Source organism: Nannobrachium achirus, assembly GCF_963921795.1.
Source record: "Nannobrachium achirus genome assembly, chromosome: 5".
Taxonomy (NCBI): domain Eukaryota; kingdom Metazoa; phylum Chordata; class Actinopteri; order Myctophiformes; family Myctophidae; genus Nannobrachium; species Nannobrachium achirus.
Genome location: NC_137814.1, coordinates 36,778,077 through 36,803,665, shown reverse-complemented (window position 1 = coordinate 36,803,665; position 25,589 = coordinate 36,778,077). Strand labels below are relative to the sequence as shown.

At 41.4% G+C, this 25,589-nt stretch overlaps 3 protein-coding genes across 3 annotated transcripts in view; 1 reads left to right on the top strand and 2 right to left on the bottom strand.

Moving 5' to 3' along the window:
* Positions 1 to 673: 673 nt before the first annotated feature.
* cUnh1orf35 (chromosome Un C1orf35 homolog) lies at positions 674 to 7,195 on the bottom strand. Its single transcript, XM_080726090.1, has 8 exons — positions 6,998 to 7,195; positions 6,191 to 6,344; positions 5,616 to 5,661; positions 5,445 to 5,527; positions 4,395 to 4,467; positions 2,011 to 2,090; positions 1,767 to 1,883; positions 674 to 1,313 (listed from the first exon to the last, which is right to left on the bottom strand). Exons 1-8 carry the CDS (start codon positions 7,092 to 7,094, stop codon positions 1,058 to 1,060), a joined length of 906 nt encoding a protein of 301 aa, XP_080582216.1. The 5' UTR covers positions 7,095 to 7,195; the 3' UTR covers positions 674 to 1,057.
* Positions 6,684 to 16,769, top strand: guk1a (guanylate kinase 1a). Its single transcript, XM_080726091.1, has 7 exons — positions 6,684 to 6,844; positions 11,856 to 11,969; positions 12,196 to 12,237; positions 12,373 to 12,608; positions 13,546 to 13,630; positions 13,712 to 13,797; positions 14,557 to 16,769. Exons 1-7 carry the CDS (start codon positions 6,811 to 6,813, stop codon positions 14,593 to 14,595), a joined length of 636 nt encoding a protein of 211 aa, XP_080582217.1. The 5' UTR covers positions 6,684 to 6,810; the 3' UTR covers positions 14,596 to 16,769.
* Positions 16,770 to 19,649: 2,880 nt separating this feature from the next.
* Positions 19,650 to 25,589, bottom strand: part of obscnb (obscurin, cytoskeletal calmodulin and titin-interacting RhoGEF b) — a gene marked incomplete at both ends in the record, with an annotated part of 88,086 nt that continues 82,146 nt past the window's right edge. The window contains 7 exons of the mRNA XM_080725756.1: positions 19,650 to 20,745; positions 21,715 to 21,757; positions 21,918 to 22,008; positions 22,813 to 22,942; positions 23,567 to 23,669; positions 24,526 to 24,693; positions 24,999 to 25,112. Of these exons, the coding sequence (XP_080581882.1) occupies positions 19,650 to 20,745; positions 21,715 to 21,757; positions 21,918 to 22,008; positions 22,813 to 22,942; positions 23,567 to 23,669; positions 24,526 to 24,693; positions 24,999 to 25,112 (1,745 nt within the window). The remainder of the gene's footprint in view (positions 20,746 to 21,714; positions 21,758 to 21,917; positions 22,009 to 22,812; positions 22,943 to 23,566; positions 23,670 to 24,525; positions 24,694 to 24,998; positions 25,113 to 25,589) is intronic.

Sequence of the window (25,589 nt, the reverse complement as noted above, 5' to 3'; positions counted from 1 at the left end):
AAACATGGCGGAAGAGTATGGTGGTCGTGGAAAGGGAGGGGGAAAGAGTCTTGGGTCCCTTACAGGGTGGCTTTGTCTGGTCTTCTCTCCTGCTGGTCCATCAGCCTGGTTTGTGTGTGGCGGTCCTAACAGTACTCGGCCATATAAAAGGACCAGCTTGGTTTTTTGCACTCTTCTTTGTGAATGCCTTGCTCTTTTTTAGTGCACCCCCAGGTGCCAGCCTGCAGAATGCCCTCATTCAGACCATTTCAAGGCAAATGCAAACACTACACTCTATTATGACGAGTGGAGTGCATTCCAATGGTATCTCACCAGCCAGGGAGCCTAACCTAGAACGGGGAGGGACAAAGGACCACTGGCTTGATAGAGAAAAGAAAAGGGACCAGAAGCTGCTGAGTGGTGTGAGAGGCACAGTGGGATGGAGGAGAGGTGCTAGGATGGAAACCATCAGGGAACATCTGTGAGGATTTTCAACAGATGGCAAAAAGAGAACCGTTGTGCACGAGTCCATGTAGCTAAAGGGCTGATTTTGAAGGTGGTATATGCAATTAACGGATGACACCCGAATCAATACTTGCATGACATGGTGTTTTGTTGGTGTGCTAGAAGTCATGATCTATTCCAAGACAGGTTTTGCTGCACTTGCTGCAAATGTGATCCTAATAATAGGTGGAATGTAAAGAACTTTGTAAATGAGCAATACTTTGTCAATGGTAATTTACTTGTTTTACAAAACAAAACATGTTGCTCAACTTATCCTCAAAAGTTCATACGAAAAAATATATAGCATGATACCACAAACAACATTCTCACACCATTTCAGACATATGTGTGCAACGGTAAACAAACAAAATAACCTGCAGTTAAAAATAAAAATACAAAAAAGTGGTTCTGTGATTCCGTTAAAAACATTTGCTGTTCGTACAGATTGTCCCATTTCTATCCACAGTTATGTGGTCTGGTCTGGTCCAGGGCAAATGAGGTCCTACGTAAGCCAGTCAGGCTGTTGTGGAGCGCTCCATCCGCGTGTCTCTGACGGGGGGAGGAAGGGGGGACACTAGTCGTCCGAGTCTGTGTCATGGCGCCGCCTGCGGCTTTGTGTGTCAGCAGCAGGGGCTGCCTTGTGGCTGGCACGGTTACGGGGGACAGGGGACCCCCTGTCGGATGAGTCTGTGTCACGCCGCTGCTGGCGACGATCGGAGGGGGAGCGGCGGCGCTCGGCCTTTGCCCCCCCCCTTGAATGGCTGTCATGGGGTCTGGCTCCACTCTGACTGTGGCATGATGGATTATGATGATGGTGGTCCTTTCTATGCCTGGAGAGTAGAAAGAAATAAACCATCAATGATTGGGACCCGGTGGGGGGTCCAGTAAAGTTGGTGGGAGGGCTACGAGTACGCAGCTTCCTGAGGGACGTATTGCGACACTCACAGAAATATCAATGGCCGTTGCAGATTAATACGATTCCTTTTCCTCCACAGCAAAGTACAGTTAATAAGTAAAGGTTTGGTGAATTGAACATTTCATACACCCAACACCACTGATGGATATGGCTTCTACGATCTCCAAGACTAGGCTTTCGCCACACGTACTGCAAACAAAATGTATAGATTCAACTTTTATCTCTTCCAGCACAACTTTGAAAAAAGTGTATGATGCTACAAGTAGTTGCCTGACAGTCTATTGGCGCCCTCTAGTGCTCCCACGTCATTACACATCACCAGGCCAACTCCAGGTTCTTCCAACTGCAATGCAAAGAAATACATCACCTCTTTCTATCGTCATCGGATTCTGAGGAGGAGTCTCTTTGCCTTTTCTTCTTTTTCTCTTTCTTCTTTTTCTCTTTTTTGTGCTTCTTTTCTTTTTTCTTCTTTTTGCTCTCATGCCTGAAGAATATATTTAAATTAAAGAAGCATGCGTTGAGAGTTCAAATGCTCGCCGCAGGCACTCGCCCTTTTTCAAAACAATGAAGAGCATTAATAATATTTAACATATTATTCTGCATGTACTCACCTTTGCTCCGTCACCTCTGTTTCAAGACTCTGATCCATTGTTTTGGCTGACGTTTCTGAGCGACTCTCAGTCTTGTGGTGCTGTGGCGAAAAGGACTTGTTTCAGCTTAGGCCGAAATTCACGTATAACTAGAAATACGGTTCCTATGAAACAGTGTGGGCTCGCATGGAACACCATGTATGGGCACAAAGATCTACCCAACGGGCACTCCAACGTATATGGGCACAAAGATCTGCCCAACGGGCACTCCAACATTACTTCTCCTACATTCAATCCCTCAGATCCCCTATATAGAGATTTGGGAGAACATAACTACAAAAGATTTCATGAGGGTGTTATTTATATCAGGACGCACTTGTTGGTGGTTATGTCACCAAGAACGCTGCTCCCTCATTGGCTTAAGGCCCTGCCTTTGTACTTTCGGACAGTTTTTTGAGAATAAACTTGGTCTATAAAGATTTGGGAGAACATACTGGCTTTCAGCGAGGCCACAATTATTACTGTGACATTTTGGGATTATGGGAATATTTATTATTAGGGCTGGGCAATATATGCATCTTATACCAATATTCTATATTCAGGGATATCAAAACGATATAATAGCACAATAGTGATATTAAGTGTTTTCTTTCCCACTATTATATAGTAGGTATTACTATTGATTACCACAAATGTAACTAAATATTTTGTGAAAGCACCAAAAGTCATCCCCACAATATCAATATTGAAGTATATTATATGTTGTGACATTTGACCTTCAACATCTTCCAGTACTATAAATAACCTGTCACACCGGGGGCCAAAAACAACACAAAAAAGAAAACCTGGTGATTAATTCACATCAAAACTATTCATACTAGTCCTTGCCCGTTCAAAGATATGTGCTCCAAATTATGTGCCGTTTGGGTTATTGGGTGTGCACAGTATAAACGGATAGATTGTAGAAGTCTCAGAAGTAATGTTGGAGAACACAGACACATCATTGATGTCAATCATCTCTAAATTTAGCCACCGTTTCAGCATGCAGCCGTTACCATGGTGGCGACGCATGCGCAGTACAGGTGGCTATATCAGTGATGTCAGATGTGTGGATGTATTCAAGACACAGTTTTTTTTTAAAGGGACAATTATTGAGACAAATATAGACGGGTTTCTTGTTTACAAACATTGAGACTAAATGCACAGCTGACTGTATCATGTAATCAATTCCGTCCAATCCCCAAACCTGTTGTTTTGGGGAGCGCTGGTTTCATTGGCTAATTTTGGTACGGACCCTGCGCACGCATCTAGTTTTATCAGTGTAACGTGGACCAGAAACCTGTCTATAGCAGGGTTCAAATTGCAGGAAATCTAAGTAGAGCTCAGCTACCATGAATAAAACTAAATCCTTTGAACACATAATTTGTGAAATGTTTTGCATTTATGTTTTCTGTATCTTTAGGAAACATTATAATGGCATACCTGGGATGAAAATGCCCATCACTCATACACTCAAATTCATTCATACATGATGGGTATAATCCAGTTCTAATGAGGGGTTCAAGCTCAATGAGCTGAAACTGTATTGTTTTTAAGCTGGCTTTTCTTCTGCCATTACTTACACAACAATTATGACCCCAATTGGCCTGATGGGATAAATACCCTATAATTAACTCCTCCTATGCAGTGAGTCTGATTTACAAGAAACTTGCAAAAGATATCCATCTAGATTCATTCTAAATCATTCTAAATCTGCCTCAAGGAACTACTACATTTTCTGTCTCTCCTAAAGAAGATAATTTGTCAAGCAAAGGTCTTGTTGTAAAACTCTTTTCAGCACCTCAGACAGTGACCAGTCAGTGGACCACTCTTTAGTGGGATTGTGTGCACCCACGCAGTTACGCGGGCCAGGAGACCTGCTTTGTGATTTCCCAGCTTGCAAAACACTCTTCAACCTCCCCTTTCCCCTTAAACTGTTAGAATTAAGGAAATTAAGCTTTTAATTGCAAAGAAAATACAGCTGTCCGTCTACTGACATTTGCACCACAAAAGGTCCTGGCAATAGAGCTGAATATCATCTACTTGCCAAGTTGCCTTTAGTTGACCATGTTGTAAAATGTTTATCACCTAATTGGAATGTAGACAGTTTCTAGCCCACACGGACCTGTATTTGCATTGTTAAATGCAAACAAATTATGCATCCAATATCTCAACACTCAGTTATGGGCATTTTAACAGACTAACTTCAAATATTAACTATTAGTATAATATACACATAATAATGAATCTGACCCCCATGTTGTCTCACAAGTTGCATTTTCTGAAATTAAGCATAGAATGCCATATAATACATACTGTATCTAATGATACATTACATTTAAAATGTCTGAGGACCAAAAACTTACTGTAAACACAGCCAAGCCAAGTTTAGCAGCCTCCTTCTCCTTTTGGGAGAGCATCATTTTCCGTGACGTTGCACTGTGGACAGAAACATACTTGTAACTTAAGTACCCTACAATCATGCTCCATTCAATTTAAGAACCCTCTTCTCCTCTTGAATTTCAAGAGGTTTATTTTCGCTTGAAAAAAAAAAAAAAAAAAGAACGACTAGAAGCAGTGCTCTTCCGAGCACGGGTCTCCGGCGCTCCGCTAGGCAAAGTAGGTTATCGTGGCCTCCTGGTGGCACTATAATAGGCCAAAAGGGTGCCATGTCTTCTTCAGCCTTTACCGGCAATCGGATGCTGCATGCATGATTTGGGGCCTTTTGTTCCAAAAATGTGTTTTGCAAAAGTTGACCTGCTGGTGGCACTATAACAGGCCAATGTGAAAAGGGGTGGCATTTGTTCCTTGACCTAATAGGAATGTGCATGCAAAATTTCACGAAAAAAATCGTAAGCTGCGTTTGAGGCATTTTGTTCAAAACAGACCAAACTTTGGAAGTCATTAGCCAATCTTAGCCAATCTATGGAATATGGAAAAAGCTGACAGATCCATGTTGATCACATGACTGTAGAGATACTGTCTACCTATTTGCGTGATTTTTAGACAAATCAGTACTGTTAAAACACCCCGGTTTAGCCTGGTTCTTGTAAAGGAGCGCTTGTTTTCGGTGGAGATGACGGAGGCGCACCTTCTCAGGCGACCTTGATCCATGTGAGACACTGCCGAGCGGGCAGGTTCCTAATTGGCATCCAAGGAGTGTGTGTGTGCAGAGTTTGGCAGCGACCGGGCCAACGGTCTCCGCCAGGCTCTAACTGCACCTGACATGCATAAGCATTAAAATAATCTCCTCTGATGGGGGTAATGTAAACAAGAGTTTGTACCACACCCACATTAATTTGTAATGCTCACTATATACACCGGAGCAATTCAAAGTGCTTTATATAAAAAGTTAACCATGCAGGGCCAGGCCTGGGGGACTAGCAATGCAAACAAATATCAAAAAGTCCAATCACCCAGAGCTTCCCAGGCCTGAGATACGGTCCACATCTCTCTCTTCACCATCAGCCTCTTCCCTCCTACACACATCTGCAAGGTCCTGGTATGGAAAAAAACTAAAAGTCAGACTTGGGTGATGAAAGAAGTGAATTAAACTCAAAAAGCAATAAATGACTAGAGGGAAGTACCTCTTTGGTCAGGCCAGTGGGTTGTCTCCTTATGTTCTTGTGCCCTCTAAGAGAAATGGGAATATACATACAGTAACAGTCAGCGACTCATGTGTAGGTGTACATGTTACACCTCCTTTCTTCAACAATAAATATAAATGGTAGCTTGTTCAGTATATATGCATTTCTGGTCCACGTTACACTGATAAAAACCTAGATGCGTGCGCAGGTCGGTACCAAATGAGCCAATGAAACCAGGGCTCCCCAAAACAACAGGTTTGGTGATTGTTGGGAATTGATTACATGATAGTCACCTGTGCATTTAGTCTCAATGTTTGTAAACAAGAAATGGGTCTATTCAGTTAAGTGGGTGATTCATTAGGTATTTTCAGTGCATGATGCCATTTTCATTGTATGTCAGATTACATGCTTATCTCAGTTTCTCATCTGTTAAAAGTATGTTTGCCTCACTGAGAGAACTGTTCATTTGTCTAATATCCTGTGGTTTTGGCGAGTTGCTGTTCAGCTGTTTTGAGCAACTGTTATACGTCTTTGAAAATGTTATTGTAGCATATGATGTGAGTCATGACACTTACAGGGCAGCCATCAAAGCTTCCTGCTCTTCAGCTTTCACAGCGGCTATCTCCTCTTCTCTGGACAGCTTCTTAACGCCACCTTGTTTATCTCTGGCATACCATGACAAGTCTTTGCCCTTCTGCCAGCGCCCTACTGGTGCCATTAATGAGTTCCCTAAAAGAGATAGAAAGGCATTATGAGAGTGCTTTCTGATTAAAAGAAGCATTTTATATATTAATCCATAATAACCAGAGGGTGCAATTCCCTAAATGCAACTTGTTGAATTCCTCCTCATCATCGCTGTTTAAAATGCATTGGATTCTGTTGCACTTTGCTCAGGTCAAACTTCATAGGGTGCACAATAACAAACACCATGAATGGGATGTATGCTTGGTGGGCGGCTATCGCTCAATTTTGCAACCACCAGTCGAGCACCACTTACCAACATTTTATTGCACTCATGTTTCATAGCAATCTGCGCGTGCACGGAAGTGGTTGGTTGGCACGATCAAATACAAGAGGGCCAAGCTGCTGGCGTGTGATCTATCGGGTCAGTTTCTAATAGAAGTCAGTGGTGTCACAGCAAACTTAATTGAGTCAACTAAGTTGTACAGGAATCGAGGCCCTAAAAATCGTTGCAATGCGGGATTGGTGTACAAACGGTACAGACGCAGGTAAGACCAATGACTGCTGCTCTTGCAAATGGAACAACTGCCTTTGGTTTGTCTTTCTTTTTCTGACAACAGCTGGCCATTAGCCGGTGCTAGCGACTTAGCATTGCTAACCACAGGAGCTAACGTCAGCTTCCTATCAAGTGGACTTCTTACCCAGATAGTTTTCTCTGTGCTTGTCGACTTTCACGTCGTCCCAGTTGAACTGGTCTTGGCCTCCCCGAACCCCTCCAGACCTCGAGGAGCCAAACATGTTTGCGTTGCGTTAGATACGGTTCCTTTTACAATTTACCCACACGTGTGCCACCACAGTGCTGTATGCTAGCTAGCAGGCCTGCTAACAAACAGCTAACTCCTCTCTCGTTCTCTTCATCGGGGAACTAATCTCGCGAGGTCGGAGAGTATTCGGGATCTGATCTCGTGTCCCACGTGTCATCATCTGCGCATGCGCGTCACACGGCTGATGTTTAGCTTCTGTTCTTTACCTTCCATGTTTAAAGTTTTATTTACCCCTTCTACACGTTTACTAAACGGCTGAGAACTTAAAAGCCATGGCAGACATTCCCGGCAAAATACATTAAAATAACTGGAATACAACATAGCTAGGTAAAATAGAAGAAACCATTTTGTTTATTATATATGAAATAGTATTTTTTTCCCATCGTGACTTTCTTTTCCGCGTTCGGCGTTCATAAAAAACCCCGCATCCTCCTAGAAATGAATCAAATGCGCGATCGAGCGTGAATGAATGAATGCACAGTGTTAACGATGAAGCCTCGGCGATCAGACCGTTTGATCACACGTAGTTTCGGTGGCTGTGTGTTTTCAGTGAGTTCAAGTTGTGTACTAGTCGTCGGTACTGATGCTGCTGTCAGTGCTGTGGCTCTGATGACGTGATGACGTTAGCCTCGGTGTGTAATGGCTCTCACAAGGAGACTGGGTGCAGGAGAGAGACACACAACCATCTAGGAACGCTGCTAAAGCCTTGGATTTAGAAGCTTTAAATGTTCATGTACATGAGACACATTTCCACTCGACTCTTCTCAGGTAGGAACCGCAAGGCGTGCAGATGATGTTAATTTCCAATTAATTCAAGTATTCAACCATCATTTACTGCAAATAACGTAAACTATAGGCTAGTTTATGGCTACTCTAGCAATTATTCTGCTGTCTGAGAAGTGATAAGTACTGATTAACTTAGCCCTGAATACAGGACTCTCATATACATGAGAGTCCTGGTGCCGCCTCAACATGAGGAGTAGTGGGCAATCGAGCCCTTAACGGTTTGAGCTAGGAACGTCAGATTTCAAAAATAAACTGCTTACCCAAGCCAACTTTGCTAACGATTTGACGCCGCACAACGTTCATTACACGCCGCTCCCCGGTTGTTGAATAAAACGCATTTTTGTCCGAAATTATTTTGCTTAACATAGGACGTCCGCCTCTAGTGGACAGTCGCGTCATCGCATCATCTCCGTTCACTACAATGATCAACCGGAGATGACGCGACTGTCCACTAGAGGCGGACGTCCTATGTTAAGCAAAATAATTTCGGACAAAAATGCTTTTTATTCAACAATCCGGTAGCGGCGTGTAATGAACGTTGTGCGGCGTCAAATTGTTATCAAAGTTGGCTTAGGTAAGCACTTTATTTTTGAAATCTGACGTTCCTAGCTCAAACCGTTAAGGGCTCGATTGCCCACTACTCCTCATGTTGAGGCGGCACCAGGACTCTCATGTATATGAGAGTCCTGTATTCAGGGCTATGATTAACTGTTCATTTGATACTGTTTGCTCTCTGATTAAAAAAGAAAATATACTTTCCGATGTAAATCTACCTGTGCTAGTATATTCTTTATAACTATAAATGGATGATTTGATATGTCTTAGGTCTTATCTATTCAATGTTATATGAGATACTTAAAGTGTGGTTCCTGTGGAAATAAGCCTCGGCTTTCTAGGATCTCCTTTTAGTTGAACCAGTGATTTGTACTGTCATGAAACTGTACCCTTTTCTATTGCAAACTTCTAATAAATTCTTCAATCAATCTCACTATTTGATCAAACCAGATTATTCGGACACAACTATCTATACAATGGAATGCAGAGCTTTATTTTCACAGTTTTTGTTGAGCATATTTTAAGACATTGCCATTTTGACCCTAACCTGTGTGCGTTTTGTCTTGTGACAAGATTGCCAAATTCCATCACGTCTGCAACACACATTAAGTCCTAACAGATTTCACATGAAGTGAATTATAGCATTTCTAAATTGGTTGCAGGCAAGGATCAATTGCATACCATTCAGTGCACAGGTTTGGAGTAATGCAAGTCATGTCTTGATTTTAATTTGTACCCATATATAAACTCATATCAGTCACATGTCCCACATTTTCTATAATAGAGGCCTTTGTCAGATTAGAAACGTTGAGTCTGGCTGTGAAATGTGTGAGAATTAGCAGTAACATTACAGTAGCATTTCTCTGGAGCCGGGTCAGTTTGAGAGCTTCATGTCAGATTCTTTTTTTAACAGTATGTTATTACCTCTTGGCAAAGCAATTTTTTCCATTATGCTCTCAATTAATGTGCACTCATAAATCCTTTAAAGTGCTGCATAAAGTTAAGTTATGGTTACTTTAAGTAAAAAGATAGTTATGGATTTGCATGCATGCCATGCCCATGTGAGCCAGAAGTGTTAAGAAAATATACAAATGTTGTATAACGTGAGTGTGAACCTTATTGATTAGTGATTAATGTGGGACAAAGTTGTGGGATCCCCCCTCCCTGGGCATCACGTCTTCCTGAACTGTTGCTGTAATGTTCCTTTGTGAGTTGTGAGGGGAAACATGGTGTTACAACTGTCAAGTCAATTTTAGCTGCATCCTTCTTTCCATTCTCTCCAAATTTCTAATCCTTCACTGTGTGGACAGAAGCATACTTGTACTGTAAGTGCCCTACCAACAATCATGCTCCATTAAAATTAGGAAGCTCTCTCGCCACTTGAATATCAAGAAGGACATTTTGCTTGAGTAAATAACACAAGATAAAAACAGGGGATAATTGAAATAAATCAAGTACTGGCTTCCAAAATAGCAACAGTGGTATGAATTTTAGACTAGTGACGTAATGTTTCTTTCTTCAGATTTCTCTATAGGGAAGACTTTACTTATTGAGCACATCATTAGTGATCAACAGGACAAGGTTCTGAAAAGGATTTTTTTTGCCTTTTCTGCCTTTATTGATAGTACACAGTGGAGATGGACAGGAAACGGGGAGAGAGAGATGGGGAGTTATTCCACCCTTATGTACATCCAGAACAGGGCCTTGCTGTTTATGGTAAACGATCAAGAGGCGGTGGGGAAGAATGACACTGTCACTTGCACCTGCAAAACGCTGTAACCTCACTTTATCTGTTCTGTTTTGTTTGGAGGCACAGAAGGGCTTTAATGCATTGATTTCCTGCTTTGTCTGAACAAAGATTACAGAAACCTGTTTGTTAGTAGCAAATCTAAATGAATGATCAATCACATTTAAGATTTTATTTTGTGATGTGAAATGTGTACTGAAAATATATCTAGTATTTCTTAATCATGTCATGCATCCATCCAAAACCTCTGATACCTGACTTTGATGTAGCCTATAGAATGTCTTGTAAGTTTGACTACAGTACAGGGCAGAATACCAGTGTCATACCGTTCTTATATATAGGCCTATAGCTCAGTCTACAGATGGCCTGTTGGCTTTTTCTTAAATGTATTAATGTGTCCAATATTATTATCAATAACCTTAATGTCTATTAGCCAGTAGACTTTGGTATGTTTTGTCTTCCAGTGTTCTAAGCACTATTTCTTGAAATGTAAACACCTTCACAAAGAGTCTTTTTTGTAATATTAAATAATGAAAACTGTATGAGTAGCCTAATCAATAGCCATGCTAATTAGTGTTATTCAGAATAAGATACATTTGTATTGCCACTAGGTAGACTTATATTTTCATGTACAGTGTGAGGAACCTCTCTCTGTGAGGGTGCAATATACTGAATGATTTAAGAAATATTTACACAAAGTCAAGAAAAATAACTTGTGGGAGGGCTCACTATCATTTGCATTCTCTCTCTCTCTCTCTGTCCCGCCTACATGGCATGCCACAAAAAGCTAGGCTACACCCTCCATGTACACATACAATTACCAATCTCTTGAAAAATACCAACCATATCTAAGATCTGCCTGCACTTCTACACACTTTCTTACTGAGTAACGGTAAGAACAATGCGTAGAGACAACATATATAACTTGAGATTTTTCAGGATGCTAAATATTCTGGGAAGGCAAAAGTTGTAAAAAGCAATACAGACTTCAATTTTGAGAATCTGGGAAGAGTTGAATATTTCTAGTTGGGCAAGATAGGTAGGCCTTTACAGTATGTGGTTTGTCTGGGACACATTCAGGTCAGACCCTGGAGTGTGTTGTTTGGTATATTGGTTGTAAGATGAAGACGTTCTTTTGTTACTTAATCTGTTTAAGGTTAACAAACTTTAGATTTTACTAACTTTGCAGCTGTTTCTTGACACCATTCAGGGTTGGGCTGCAACCCCAATTAAGGGTGTAATTATTCCATGACAGCACCTTGTTAACAAGAGGACCTGGCTGTCTCTGCTGGTCTTATGGGAAATGATTACTGCATCAGTGATTGTTCATTAGCGCAACCAGTCTTTGGAAACTGCTGACCATTTTGTATTGTTAATTGTGTTTGTTTATCAAACATGAATAAGCATAGTCTGAAAAAGACAAGGCCGTCATTGCTTTGTGGATTTGTTTTACCTTTTTCCTTCTCAAAGAAAGGGTTTGGATTTGGAAACTATCCTCCATGACTCATACTTTTGTGAATGTGGTCTAACTCCACCCACTGCATTCAGCGTCTATATTTCTCCTCCCTCAGCCCAGATTCACTCTGCTCTCTGCTAACTGTACATCCACTTAACCCAGTCTCTCTCTTTCTCTGTCCTCTCTTCAAGCTATGGCTGGTCCCAGGCCTGTGGTGCTCAGTGGCCCGTCAGGGGCAGGGAAAAGCACACTGGTTAAGAAGCTCATGAAGGAATACAATGGTGTTTTTGGCTTCAGTGTGTCACGTAAGTGTGCCTGTGTAAACTACCATAGTTCTGATGGAGATGGCGATCTGGCCAAGTTTATGGTCATAATACAGTACAGTTTATGTATTTGCCTGTAGCTTAGTTGCTTCGTTGATCAAGGTCAAGTCTCTGTTTTTCCAGGAGAATACATGATTTACAAATGTCAGGATGTTTCCTGTTCAAAACTATTGAGAATCTATGAGCCAAATGTATTGTCATTCCTCAGATACAACAAGAAATCCTCGACCTGGCGAAGAGAATGGCAAAGGTACGTACTCCTTTTTCTTCTGTGACTCCTTTACTCCTTTCAAGTCATTCCCCCTTTGGCTCAATATTTGAGTTTCTTGTCTATTCTGTTTTTTTTTTATTGCATCTTCTATTGTCTATTCGGTTCTCATCTCAGATTACCATTACGTTACAAGGGAAGTTATGCAGGCTGCAATCGACAATGGGGAGTTCCTTGAGAATGCAGAATTCTCAGGAAACCTGTATGGAACGAGCAAAGCTGCTGTGCAAGATGTCCAGGCCAAGAACCTCATCTGCATACTGGACATTGACATGCAGGGGGTGAAAAACATCAAGAGGACAGACCTAACGCCTATCTACGTGTCCATCCAGCCTCCATCCATGAACATCCTGGTAAGGACATAAGGACATTCAGTCTCTGTGGATCCATGTCAGGCATTGTCAGCCATACAAGATGCAGTGCAGTGTTTCATATAAATATGTATATAAGGATATACAGTAACTGTGCAGGACAGAAGTGGGAGTGTATTCCAGAGCTATCATGGATGCATGCTTCCATGATACTCGACCTGGCGTTATATATACTGTGTGTGTGTGTGTGTGTGTGTGTGTGTGTGTGTGTGTGTGTGTGTGTGTGTGTGTGTGTGTGTGTGTGTGTGTGTGTGTGTGTGTGTGTGTGTGTGTGTGTGTGTGTGTGTGTGTGTGTGTGTGTGTGTGTGTGTGTGTGTATACAGTATATATAATATAAAAGGCTACTCCATACTGCATTACAGTATATATAATATAAAAGGCTACTTACCATACTGCATTATATTAAGTTATACAATTATTATCCTACAATTTAGCGAGACTAAAATCGAAACGAAAATCGTCCAGAAGAGAAAGGGGGGAAATAACTGTTCAAAGCAGTGCTCAGCAAACAGAAGGGTAATTAAAAAGGTTATTTAAAAGAACTAAGTATAAGAACTGAAGTATAAATAGAATAATTGCGCTGCACGTCATCACCTTGGTTCTCATAGCAAGGGTGGTTTAAAAGGGTTCTCATAGCAAGGGTGGTTTAAAAGGCTATCTAAAAGAACTAAGGGTGGCAGCCGACCTGGCATTTATTTTAGGCTAATATAAATATAATAATTTTGTTTTGCTTATATATAACTGCCTTTGTATGTACGCCTTGCAACTATAGATTATTTATTTTCCTAGCAATTATTTTACCGACTTCCTGTTGATCTAGCTAGCTATACTTTTACGAAAATCCTTTGTTTAACTGTTGCACCCCTTTTCTATTGATATGGGAGATTTACTCTACTATCCGTCTTTATTTTCTTCTCAGGAAAGGCGTTTAAGGGACAGAAAAACCGAGTCAGAGGAGAGTCTCCAAAAGCGTTTACATGCAGCTCGGGTGGACATGGAGATCAGTAAGTGTTCAAAATTTATTTTAAACATTGATGAGTCACTTGTTAGACTGTGTTGCTGAACCATCCTGCCTCTCCTCACAGGTAAAGACCCTGGCTTATTTGATGTTGTCATTGTCAATGATAACTTGGAGGATGCCTATGGGAAGTTAAAAGATGCTCTTCTTGAGGTAAGTTACCAGTGAGCAGTGTGCAGGATTTTTGTTCATGAAATACCCTTCTTCGTGATTGCTCATACTAAAATTAGTTTAATGTGCAATGAAGGACTAGGGCATTTGAGGGATAAGCCATATGATGTTATGCTACAAGACGGTAGAATTCAAACTGGAAGCTGCAGTGGTGTGTTCTAGACTTTTTTTGAGGGCATGCTGTAATCTATGATCCGCAGCTATTCATGTGGCCAGCGCATACGCCAGTGCATAATGCCTATCAGATACGCTACTTTGAAAGGTTAACGAGGGCATACGCTTTTTCCAAAAAATATCTTCACAGCATACTCCGTATACCCGCATGACAGGTAGAACACAGCACTGGGAAGCTGCTATGAAACTAAATTATGTTTGGTTAAATTGTGGTTTAATGAATTGGCAGGAAGAGGTGAAGTTCTCTCTGCCAAGTCTGTTATTTTCCTATATTGGGACAACTCACAGTGCATTATCACACTTACATCAAGCTGGCCACTTTTTAAATAAAAAAGCTGTTTCTCTCTCTACTTTCACAACTGATTAAAAAAAAGAAATGCTGCTGGATAACTACTTTCTACTGCTACCGTTTTTACTGTCATGGTTACATGCAATTTATTATTCCATGAGCATTAATTAAAACAGTTGACCAGGATCATGTTTGAGTTGTCCCTAAATCAAGTATCAACAGACACCTACCAGCTACAGCCAAACAGAACATGTGAAACGAAGTTTTATCTCCCCCAGGAAATAACCAACGTCAAGAAGGTCGGCATGTCTTCATAGAGGAGTGAGAGTCCGGAGAGCCCTCAACTCTTTTTACAGCTTCTCCTTACAGAACAGCAGCAGGCCTCCATAATTCCAGCTCTGGACATTCCTTCAGGTGGTGGTCAGACAGGTTCAGACAGCATCCTTGGCAACACCTAAAACTATTTTTTTACACATTTCAGAAATAATAATGAAATCACAGTGGAACACTTTTTACTGTATCTATGGTAGTTCTTTGACTGGTTTGGGTTACATGGTTATTATTATTTTGAACATTAAACTTAATTAATGGTTATTTTATGTGTAACTCAGATGGTCTTTAGGATTTATTGTCTTTATCATGTTTGGTCCTGTCAAAGTATGGTGTTGTTAAACTAACGGGTAATCATGTACAGAACTGAATTCTGTCCATTTGCCCTTCTGGCCTATATGGATTTATTACAAGTGGAAACTCCATATCTTTCTCTCCAACTGGATAAACTGGTCTGTTGGGTTAGGTAGGTTATAGTTAGTGGCAAAGAGTTGTGCTACTTTAAACATCAGAGCAATTCTATAATGTATGACATTATGCTGGTGGTGTTGGATTCCATTGTAGTGAATATTACTGGTTGTATTAGCCAGATGACCACAATGGTTTCTGTAGATAGTAATGTAGCTGTGAGAAATGAGGTTTTGTTTTAGTTGACATTGGTGGTTCTTGAGACTCTTGTAACACAAACAGTGCTGTTTTCTACAGTATGTGGGCATTTAAGGGGGCATATATCCTTTTACTTTCCCGCTAGCTGATTCATCTTAAATTGTAGAACAAATCCCTCCACGGGCTGTCCCTCTGTCAGTCCCTCAGTCTGTCACATCACACTTTTGACCCTACTCTTATCTCCGGCACTGTTGCCCCTATCCATGCCAGACTTTGCACACACACTCCTTGGCTGGCAAACCACAACCTCCAGCCCTGATTTCTCACATGGCCTTCTTCTAGTGCCACCATGAGGCCGATTTTTGCAAAACACATTTTTTGGACACTGCTCCTACAGATTTCGCCCTAAAATCATGCAAAGTGGTACACAGTATCTCTAAAGTCATATCATCAACATGGATCTGTTCTGTCCCATTCCCCATATTCCCTCCTGATTGGCAACGATTGCCTTCTAAAGTTTGTGTAATCTCCCAATTTGGGAGTTTTACTGGTGTATATATGATCTCAGGAACATTACTCCTATTTGCTCTCTGAAGGTAGAAGTATAAGTCAACTATACTGTTGAAATGACTGGATTCCAACTAGTGAATAATCCTTGGTAGTACAAACCTGGTTATGTGGATTAACACATTGTTGCCTTTGAAGTTTGGTTTGAAACAAGTGACGCTGGCTAAAAACCTAACAACTGATGATGTGCTGTAGTAGGATTATATCTACTCTTGGTGATGAGAGAAGGAAACTGAAATGTTGAAAATGTAAAACAAATATGTAACGGCCACCAATCTTCGATAGGGATCCACGACATAATATAAATGACATGCCTTTTTAAGACCAGATGTGAACATAACTCCGTTATTTTATTGTTCAATTGTAAATTAGTAAAAGTTTTATATTGTATAATTTCCTAAGTTATGTTAACGTTCAAACTCTATACTGTAATGATATCCAGTGGGTTGTTTTGATCTCTTGACAAAATAAGTGCTTTTTCAAGAAACCGTTTATGTGTGTCTGTGTGTAGTTATATGAACCGATGCATACCCTGTGTACACACGTATAGTTAAATCAAGCACAAGACAAACACCTCTACTTGAAGCTACACTATACCTATTAATTTCCCATTGAGATAAATGCTACTGTCTTCAATCTGTTAATTTCTTCACCTTTTTGATGGCTTTTATTTTCAGCAACAGATTCTTTTAATCCATTCCATTGTGCAAAGATGTTCTTGTCAGCACAACCCCCAAAAGCAGCAATTTAATGCTTGAATGGAAATGTTACACCATTATCTTAGGTGCATGTTGGTTAGATTAACTGTTACTTACCCAGCTCTTAGATTTGTTGTGAAGAATGTATGTCATGTTTATCTTTCAAGTGTATTAAAAGTCAAGTAGTAAGACTGTTTATGTATGGTCACTGTAGAAGAATTGGCATGTGTATTACCTGTCACCTATGTTCCATGTCATCTACAGTATGGTGCTGTGCTTCCCTGTTATGTTGTGAGCTTGTAGATCTGCTATTCTTTTTTATAAATCTCTACCTTACTGCTGTGGTTCAAACTTAATTATTTCTTATGCATGCTCTTCAGTTAAAGAGCCATATAGATATAAACATATAAAACAGTTGGATTTGAAACAAGAATCTTCTGTTAACAGCACTGCATTTTCTCCCTGGCTATAGGTCAGGGGTCTTCAACATGGGGTCCTCCAAAACTTTGAGTGATAGTTTATTTTTTCTCCTTTTTTATATTAACCACTTGAACCCTAGCATCCATATTCGGAGAACTTCAGCCAAAAATAGCAGATCTACAAGCTCACAAGGCCTCACGCTCTGTGAGCTTGTAGATTGGCTATTTTCGGCAAAGAGCTTTGGCGTAGAGGGGAAAAAGAGCAGACTAAATTACAGAGTGATAGGTCAAGTTTAAGTATTGACGGTTCAAGTGGTTAAATATCTGAAAACACAAATTGACAGGAATCCAAAATACACTGGTGAAACTATGGAATCTATGAGAAGGTTGTGGGGGTCCCCGCTTCATCGCTCCCTTAACTAAGGGGTCCTTGGCCTGGAAACATTGAAGACCCCATGCTATAGGTACATATGCGATTCTTGTGATAATTAAGTACTTTGTAGGCTTTAGATGCAAAGTGAAGAAGATCCAAAAGGTGGACTTGAAACCAGGGTCCAGGCACGTGTTTCTAGGACACTGCCTTTTCTCCAGCACCATGGAGACATGGAAAATGTTTGTGAAACTGTTCTCGCAGAGGCCATTTGCCATAGGTTAAAAAATGACAAATTACAGTTATTTTGCAGTTCATTCATTTTATTCGGATTCAACGCTTGAGTAACATGTCTTTCCAAGAACTAAACATGTACAGTACAGCCAAATAAAACCTATCAGTGCTTGAGACTGAAATTATTACATACAGTCATCCATGTAATTCAATAAAAGACATACATGTCAAAAACAACCAAGAAAAAAATATTTTTTAGATCAATTACATTTTTAAAAGCTAGCAAAATACAGTATAAGTTAGTAAATGCTGTTAACTCAAGTACTCAGACCAAATACAACTAATATGTACTCAAACTTCAAACAAATGTTTCATTGCATACCGGTAATTGAATGTGATCTTTAATGGATAAATACTCACATCAGCTTTCAAAAAGCTAATAAATGTCATGCGGTTACATACCTAATATATCTGCCATTTCTGATTATTTTAAGGTGAGTTTCTTGGACATTGCACTGAACTAAAAGACCTTAAAATGTCTATGAAATAACATGTATATTGAATAATGTTCAGTGCAAAGTGAGCTGGAGTAAAAGTATCTTCCTTGCACACTGAAATAAATAGTAGGCCTACATTACAGGCTCTGAAATGTACCTGGCATGTATATGTCGAAATACCAACTCTAAGCAGCTTGTATCTGCCCATCAGTGGTTGCATAAACAACAATCAGAGCTGTAGTTAAATGCCATTGGACAATAAGCCCTATTCACGGCCCGCCCACAAAGCATCCCCCCGGTGCTGAAGTCACGTTTTGAAGGGGTAAAACCCTGCTAAGCCTATAGAGTTAACACAGAAATCGCTAATTTAATGCAATTTCCGAATAGTACAGTATAAAATACGGCTAGCATGATCAAGAACACAAGATAGTAAAAGGCACAAAGCGTTATAATTTACTTTACCGTTCGAAATAATGATTTGTTGGCTTTAAGTCCAGCAATTTCTGTTATAGTTTCCCCTTCTAAATTGACGTCAGCACCAGGAAGTTGCTGAGAAATTTGCTGAGTGGGCGGGCCGTGAATAGGGCTTATAGAAACATGCTTATCATTTGCCAGTAAATTTCCTTTTATTGAACTTCCTCACACCAGTGTAATGCATCACAATATAACTAACAAATAGCTGATGTTCTCTGAGGTTTGCAGGAGTTTGTGTTGTATGTATTTCCATGTGTACAGTGCATGCTGTCAAGGAGCAGGTGCTGTTTGTGCACAGTGAGGTGCTGGTGCATAGTGAGGTGCTGGTACTGGCAGGGAGACTCATATATGTTAGTAGGAAAGTACACTGCACAATCAATGTAGCTCCATTTAGATTATTTTAATGAGCAATGTCTTCTTGAGATACATCGATGAAGACAGCTTGTCAAAACATTGGTAATTAACTACATTTAGTGCAGTGTTCACCGCTATTTGGCTTTGCACAGTTCACTAAACTAAAAAACAATAGGCCTACTTGTTGAACCTGTACATGAACACGATGTTCAGGTTTCAGCTTTTTAAAAGGTCATTTTTGCCATAAAGAGAACAGTGAAAAATTGTTGACTGTTCATACACTCATGAGGTGTAGGCGTATACCAAGATTTAAAGTGGCTTTGAACCTTGAACCTTTTACTGTATTTCATAGACTTCTACAAAAGACGGGACATATTTTTGTTGGCAAACCAAAGTATTGAAATTCAGAGCATCTGTCACAATGGTCCAACAGTCAAATTTCAGTCCATCACATATGGTGTCCTTCCAACAGTAAATAATACATTGTAATTATACATATGTTGTACAGTATTTGTAACAGGGCAACAAACACCTGAATACTGATTACAGTGACTTCTATTTCAGAGAAACCTTATATTCCAACCCCTTTCTTGGCTTTTTATCTGTCCTGCCACATTGTCTGAACAGGGGAAAAAGACTCATGTTATGGGCCTATCACTGTTTCTGATGGGTTACTTCAAAATGGAATGATCTGCCATATGCAGTCACCTTACGGTTAGAATATGCTTTGTAACATTTAACTTAGATTTAAGTATAAATGTTCCCATTTAAGACTAAAAGGGTTATGTACCAAATAATTATTGCTTTGGCTTATTTGAAAAGCTATTCGTTATTGTACTGATTCTTGCTTATCTGAAGAGTGACAGGGCTGCCCACTGATGTGTAGCCATACGTGTGGGTTGACACTTTGGTTTTGTAGCTTTGTTGTCCACCTTCCACTCTCTGCACCTCTGAACAATATGAAGGCTTGACTTCCAGCTTTGCATGGCTCACCTGGATGGGGACGTCTCTCTCTCTCCTGGACTGGGAGCCGCCAGCTTGGGGGACAGTGGATGAGAAGAGGCCACCAGAGAAATGCTCTCTGAAGCGGGCGAAGAGGCCGGGCCTCTGCCTGGGGAGCGCCGTGGGCCGTCCAACGTTGAGGAGCACTGGCTGGCCAACGCTGGAGCCCCCAATCTCCCTCTGGAGCACGGCGATCTCACAGGGCTTCTCGGCAGGAGGGTCGTGGGTGTTAGAACATCTGTAGGTCTCCCCTTCCTGTGGAACGTAATCCTCCAAGTCCTCCAGGGTCAGAACGTGGCTGCCCTCTGTGAGGATTTGGGGCTCCAGCCTCACGAGTTGGTCGTTCTCGAGGTCTTCGTCATCCGATTCCAAGACGACGGTCGCTCCGTCGTCCAGGTCAACGTCGTCCCCTCCATCCGGGGTCAAGGCCGACGAGACCTCATAGGCATCTCCACTCATTCCGGAGGCGGTGCCAGAGAGATCATTCTCTTGGTCTCCCCAGGCCAGTGGCTGGCCGCTCGCGTCTCCCTGCTCCACCAGCTTATTGTTGGAATTATTGGCGTTGGGGTTGAGGTCAGGGTGAGGCCTTCTGGGTCTGATGCCAGACGAGGTGGTAGATCTCTCCGACCCTGCGGGAGAAACGCCTCTCCTCCTGGACGGCCTGGGGGACTTGTTCACCTTGTACTCGATGATCTCCTCCACCTCCACCCACCTGGGAGTGGGCTTACTCTCCATCACCCTGGCTTCGGCGCCCTGAGGCTGGGTGACGTAGAGGGTAGGGATGGTGGTCTTCCTGGAGGAGGGGGGCCTCCTCTGCCTGGCCACGGGGGGCTCTGGGGTGGAGGTCTCCGAGCGGTAGGGGGACTTGTGCCTCCTCATGCGCTGGTTCTTCACCACAGTGGTTATGGTCTCCTCACTGGATTCAAGTGGAGAGAAGAGCGCAGGAAGAAGATGGGATTATATGAGTTATTACAGATGGTAATGGTTAGGGTTATAAAGAGGTTAATAAAGTGTGGTTGACTAAAAATTCGAGGCACTCCGGACGTACACCAACCAATGGGTTAGACGGCAAAGGAAGACAATTGGAAAATGTGCGTCTTACTACAACAGCAGTGGTACCATGTACACTATGTACACTGACATTGGGTCAAGGTTAACTTTATTGTCATTCATAGTATACACTAGTGCACAGTAGAACAAAATGTCATTAATGCGATTGAGAATACTATGAACAACTAGTATTACTAATACACATACTCTAACCTACATTATACTGAAAATGTAGTGTTTTGCATCACAGGGTGCCACTGTGAGGCTTTTGTCAAATTTACACTGATCTCATTACAGTGAACAATAGCAATATTATTTTTAAATCTTGTGGTCTAGTTTTAAATGCTGTGTTCTGAGCTACAGTTCTAAAGTACTATGAAGTATGCAGCAGCATGGAGATAGTAAGGGACGATCCTTTCATCTTATCCATGCTGTGGAGCTTTTCACACAGAGGGTTCACATTCTACATGAGCATGCATACATGGGGCCATGGGAAAAGAGACACATACTGTAATGTACACACACAAACTGCAAAGTGCCACTTGGAACAAACGGTAAACCAAAATAAGTTACCTGAGGCCAAGGCACTGCACTGCTTCACTGGTACAAACCATATGGCATGAAGCCAATGACTGAAGTGTGAATTAATTATAAGATATTTGGGTATCTGTGAAACTTGTCTTGGCGTTAACGAGCCAGTTCACAACAATATATGAAGCCGTTTCCTGGCTACTTATACGTATGTCTCACTGTGGTTATGGAAGGGTTAGTTTAAAAGATCAAACCAGGCAACAGATACGCTTCGTGCACATACAGTGGTCCTGCCAACACTTACATGATGATGGTTTTCTTTGGTAATCTAGTCTCCTGCTCAGTGACTATGGGAGAAGCATAATGAATGAGATTCAAACGGACGAAGCGAGATGAAAAGCTAAAGCATAAAAATAACTCTTTCTTCTGAGCAAGATGTGCATCGAGTTTTGTGTCTGTAATTTGCCATTGTTACATTATTGCTGTGAATAAGCAGAGCTCTCCTACCTTCAATGGTGACAGCCTGATCTCTGGAGCGAGCCACAGTGGGGTGGACGAGGTCGGCTGCACATTTAGCACTGCCCAGACGATTAGACAACTGGAAAAGGCAGAGAATGTATTTTTAGATGACTGTACAGCTAAGTGTTATTTTGTCCGAGTGATGTAGACTGTGCTAATTATACCGTATGTGGTTGGTTCTCAACAGCAATTCAAATAGAAACATAAATGATTACAGTAAGTACAGTAAGTACACAGTAAAAAGATATGTTAACCCATTTAGGCCTAGAATTATTGACTGCTTTAACCAGTGAAAAATAGCAGATATACAAGCTCACAGCGCGGCACCGAGTGCCGCGCTGCGAGCTTGTAGATCTGCTATTTTTGAAAAAGTCATGAAAATGTGTGCAAATCTTTGAATATATGTATTTTCAAAGCGAACGTTTGTAACTCAAATTTTGCTTCTGGGGGGTCCCTGGAACTAAATATTTTGAGATGCGGGTCCGTGGCCAAATACATATCATTTTGGGGGTCCTTCACATGAAAAGGTTTGAGCACCACTGACACAGTAGTCTCTCAAGAACAGACTAACTGAGCTCCAGTTAAGTGAAAAGGACCTTTTCTTTGACGATGGCTGGCCAGATTGCTGACATAGAAACATAGGTTTTTTCCAAAAATCTTAGAAGGATTCAAAAGACACTTATAGAATCGGGTCAAAATTCTAATTTTCACGATTTTTCAAAAATAGCAGATCTACAAGCTCGCAGCGCGGCACTCGGTGCCGCGCTGTGAGCTTGTATATCTGCTATTTTTTATATTTAAAGCATAAAATATTGCGTCATAATGTTTTCAACACTGAGGATTTTACTTTTGTGTGGTGTGTGGCTGAAGAGTGTAGACCAACCTCACACTCGTAGTGTCCAATGTCTCTCTCTGTCAAACTCTTGATTATCAGCACTAGGACTCCACTGCGGTTCTCACTGTACGTCTGGTATTTCTCCTGGTCTGTCAGCAGCCTGCCATCCTTAAACCACCTTGACCACAAAATACACAGTAGAATAGAGGTAGAATTAAAGGATTACATCTGAAGTGGTCATCATTAAAAAAGAATATATATATATATATATATATATATATATATATATAGCCTAAGGACGGAATTCATTTGCAAGTGTGATTCGAGTTGCGGTTGGTTGTTTAAGTTGGACAAAATGTGGACAAAATATTTTCCCAAATTTGGATATGACTAACCCTAACCCTAAACTGACATCATAGATGTCTTATGTTATAGACCACATGTCATGAGATCTCCATATATAGGCATATATATTTGTCACAACAATGTGATGTCATAGGTCAGCTATGGAGATCAGGGATCACCATATATGGGCATACAATGGGCAATTGGGCATACAAGGACAGAACGTGATGTCACAATGTGATGTCACAATGATATGATGCCACAACATGTCAGCAGCTATAGACATTGAGGCGTTACTTGTTACTCACGGAGGTACATCATTTTGTGGCCATTCGAAATATATGTATATTTTCCTTCACAATATGTGTCCAAAGTTTTCTTATACAGTGTGAGTATTCCAAATATATTTCAATTGTTTCACTATAAACAAAACGTATCATGGAAAGATGCTGCGTACCTGATCTTTGGGGTGGGGGCACTCTGTATGATACAGGTGAACTGGGCATCCTCACCAGCAACAAAGGTGGCATTCCTCAGCTTGTTCACAAAGCGAGGAGGCACTAAAAGGAACATCTCACAATTCAATACACAGTACATCCCAAGGGAGGATTTTTGGTACAAAATCTGTTTGCATTATTGCAAATCACTAAATAATAGCTAAACATGATTATTATTACTAAATTCCATATGGTGTTCAATTTGACTGAATGGGTCACTTTGCAATGAGCCACGATTACATACATTATACAGCAGGGTTCCCCAATTAGTTTTCCCTAAGGGCCGAATTATGTCTAGGGTACCAAGCCGAGGGCCACAACATTGCAGGGGGGCGACGGTGGCGTTCCCACTACTCCAGCGACAGTTTTCATCGTTGTTGGGTGAAAATCTTGTATGTCCAAAACCGTTCGTTTTGAATTTATCATTTTAAAAATGATTTAAACTAGTGAAAACAGCCGATCTACAAGCACACAACGGCGTTGTGTGCTTGTAGATCTGCTGTTTTCACTACTTTTGTGCGACGGCCTTGTATGATTTGCGAAAGAACGTACAAATTTGGAGATACAAGATTTCCACCCGACAACGACGATATACTAGTGTTGTTGCTGCTCCGATACCACCATTATTACTGGGGTTGGTGTGGGCCAGACAGTAGCCCCCCGCGGGCCATTTGGCCGCCTATTGGGGAACCCTGTTATACAGTATACCATTATACCAATATCCCTACAGGGGAAACTGAAGCATTCTGTAATTGAACTGGTGCATAAAACATCATATCCCATTAACAAAAACCCAGCTATGGTTACAGATGAGCAGAAAATGTTTATTCAGAGCCTGCCCCCTAACTGTTTTATGGGCCAGTATCCAGAACACTGCGTGCACATGGAAAGATATTCACTAACGTTTCCTGTCACCTACCCTGAACAGTGACCTTCCCCAGAGTGCTGGCGTTGCCCGCTGTGCTGGTGGCAAAGCACATGTACTGTCCAGAGTCATCCGCTGTCATGTTGTCCAGGATCAGGGTGCAGGAACCGTCAGGGTCCTCGATGATAATGTGGTGAGGATCTGCTTCCACTGTACGTCCATCTGTAAGTAAACATCTACGATGAGACACCGTGGCTGCACAGTTAAATGTTTACTGCTAGTTTTACAGGGCTCTGATACTCAGTGTGTAGCACACGGAGGCTTTTAAACTCTGTTGCCTGTTAATAGAGGTTATGCAATTTAAGTGCTATACATATAGGCTGGCTCAGCTGACCACATAATGGCTGAATCTTTGGTTGGATTCCCACTTTGTGAACTGTGTTGCATTTCTATGCTCTACTCTCTGTCCTTATCTTCCTGTTGCTGTCATTAACAACTTAAATGTGCATAGTGTCCTTAGTCCTTACCTTTGTACCAGGTAACCACAGGCTTGGGTATTCCTGTGGCCTTGCATGCCAGCTTAACGGTCTGTCCCAGCTCTGCAACGCAATCTGCCAGGATTTCCGTAAAGTCAGGAGGACCTGGATAAAATAGAAGCACAGCAAATGATCAGTAACATCTCCACACATATTACCAGTAAGACGCCTATGGGCAGTGTGGTTGCCCTTACAGGGAATCATCTGGGAATTAGATGTAGAGGTCAGCTACATATAATATATGGAGATCTAGGTGATGATCCAGTCATCTCCATCCGGGAATGTAGATGTAGAGGACAGGGATCTCCATATATGGGCATAAAAGGGACAAGGACGTAATTCATTTGCATGTGTGACTTGTGTCGCGGCAACCACACTGGTTAAACTGACACAATATGTCCATATGTGGGCATTCCCAGATAGGGGATTAATATTGATGGGCATAAAAGGGATTCTATTAGTGTGGTTGGCTGGTTGCCCTAACAGGGCATCATCTGGGAATCAGATATGGAATCAGATATGGAGATCTAGGTGATGATCGTTCATGAGGCGATGTCACAACAATGTGATGTCACAGTGTCA

Coding starts and splice junctions, on each gene's coding strand:
- cUnh1orf35 (XM_080726090.1), bottom strand. CDS start 7,094: ATGTTTGGCTCCTCGAGGTCTGGAGGGGTTCGGGGAGGCCAAGACCAG. Junction 2,091..4,394: donor TTGGCTTGGCTGTGTTTACA/GTAAGTTTTTGG, acceptor TTTTCGCCACAG/CACCACAAGACTGAGAGTCG. Junction 1,884..2,010: donor ACAGAGGTGACGGAGCAAAG/GTGAGTACATGC, acceptor TATATTCTTCAG/GCATGAGAGCAAAAAGAAGA.
- guk1a (XM_080726091.1), top strand. CDS start 6,811: ATGCGGGATTGGTGTACAAACGGTACAGACGCAG. Junction 12,238..12,372: donor TGGCGAAGAGAATGGCAAAG/GTACGTACTCCT, acceptor TTCTCATCTCAG/ATTACCATTACGTTACAAGG. Junction 13,631..13,711: donor TCGGGTGGACATGGAGATCA/GTAAGTGTTCAA, acceptor CTCTCCTCACAG/GTAAAGACCCTGGCTTATTT.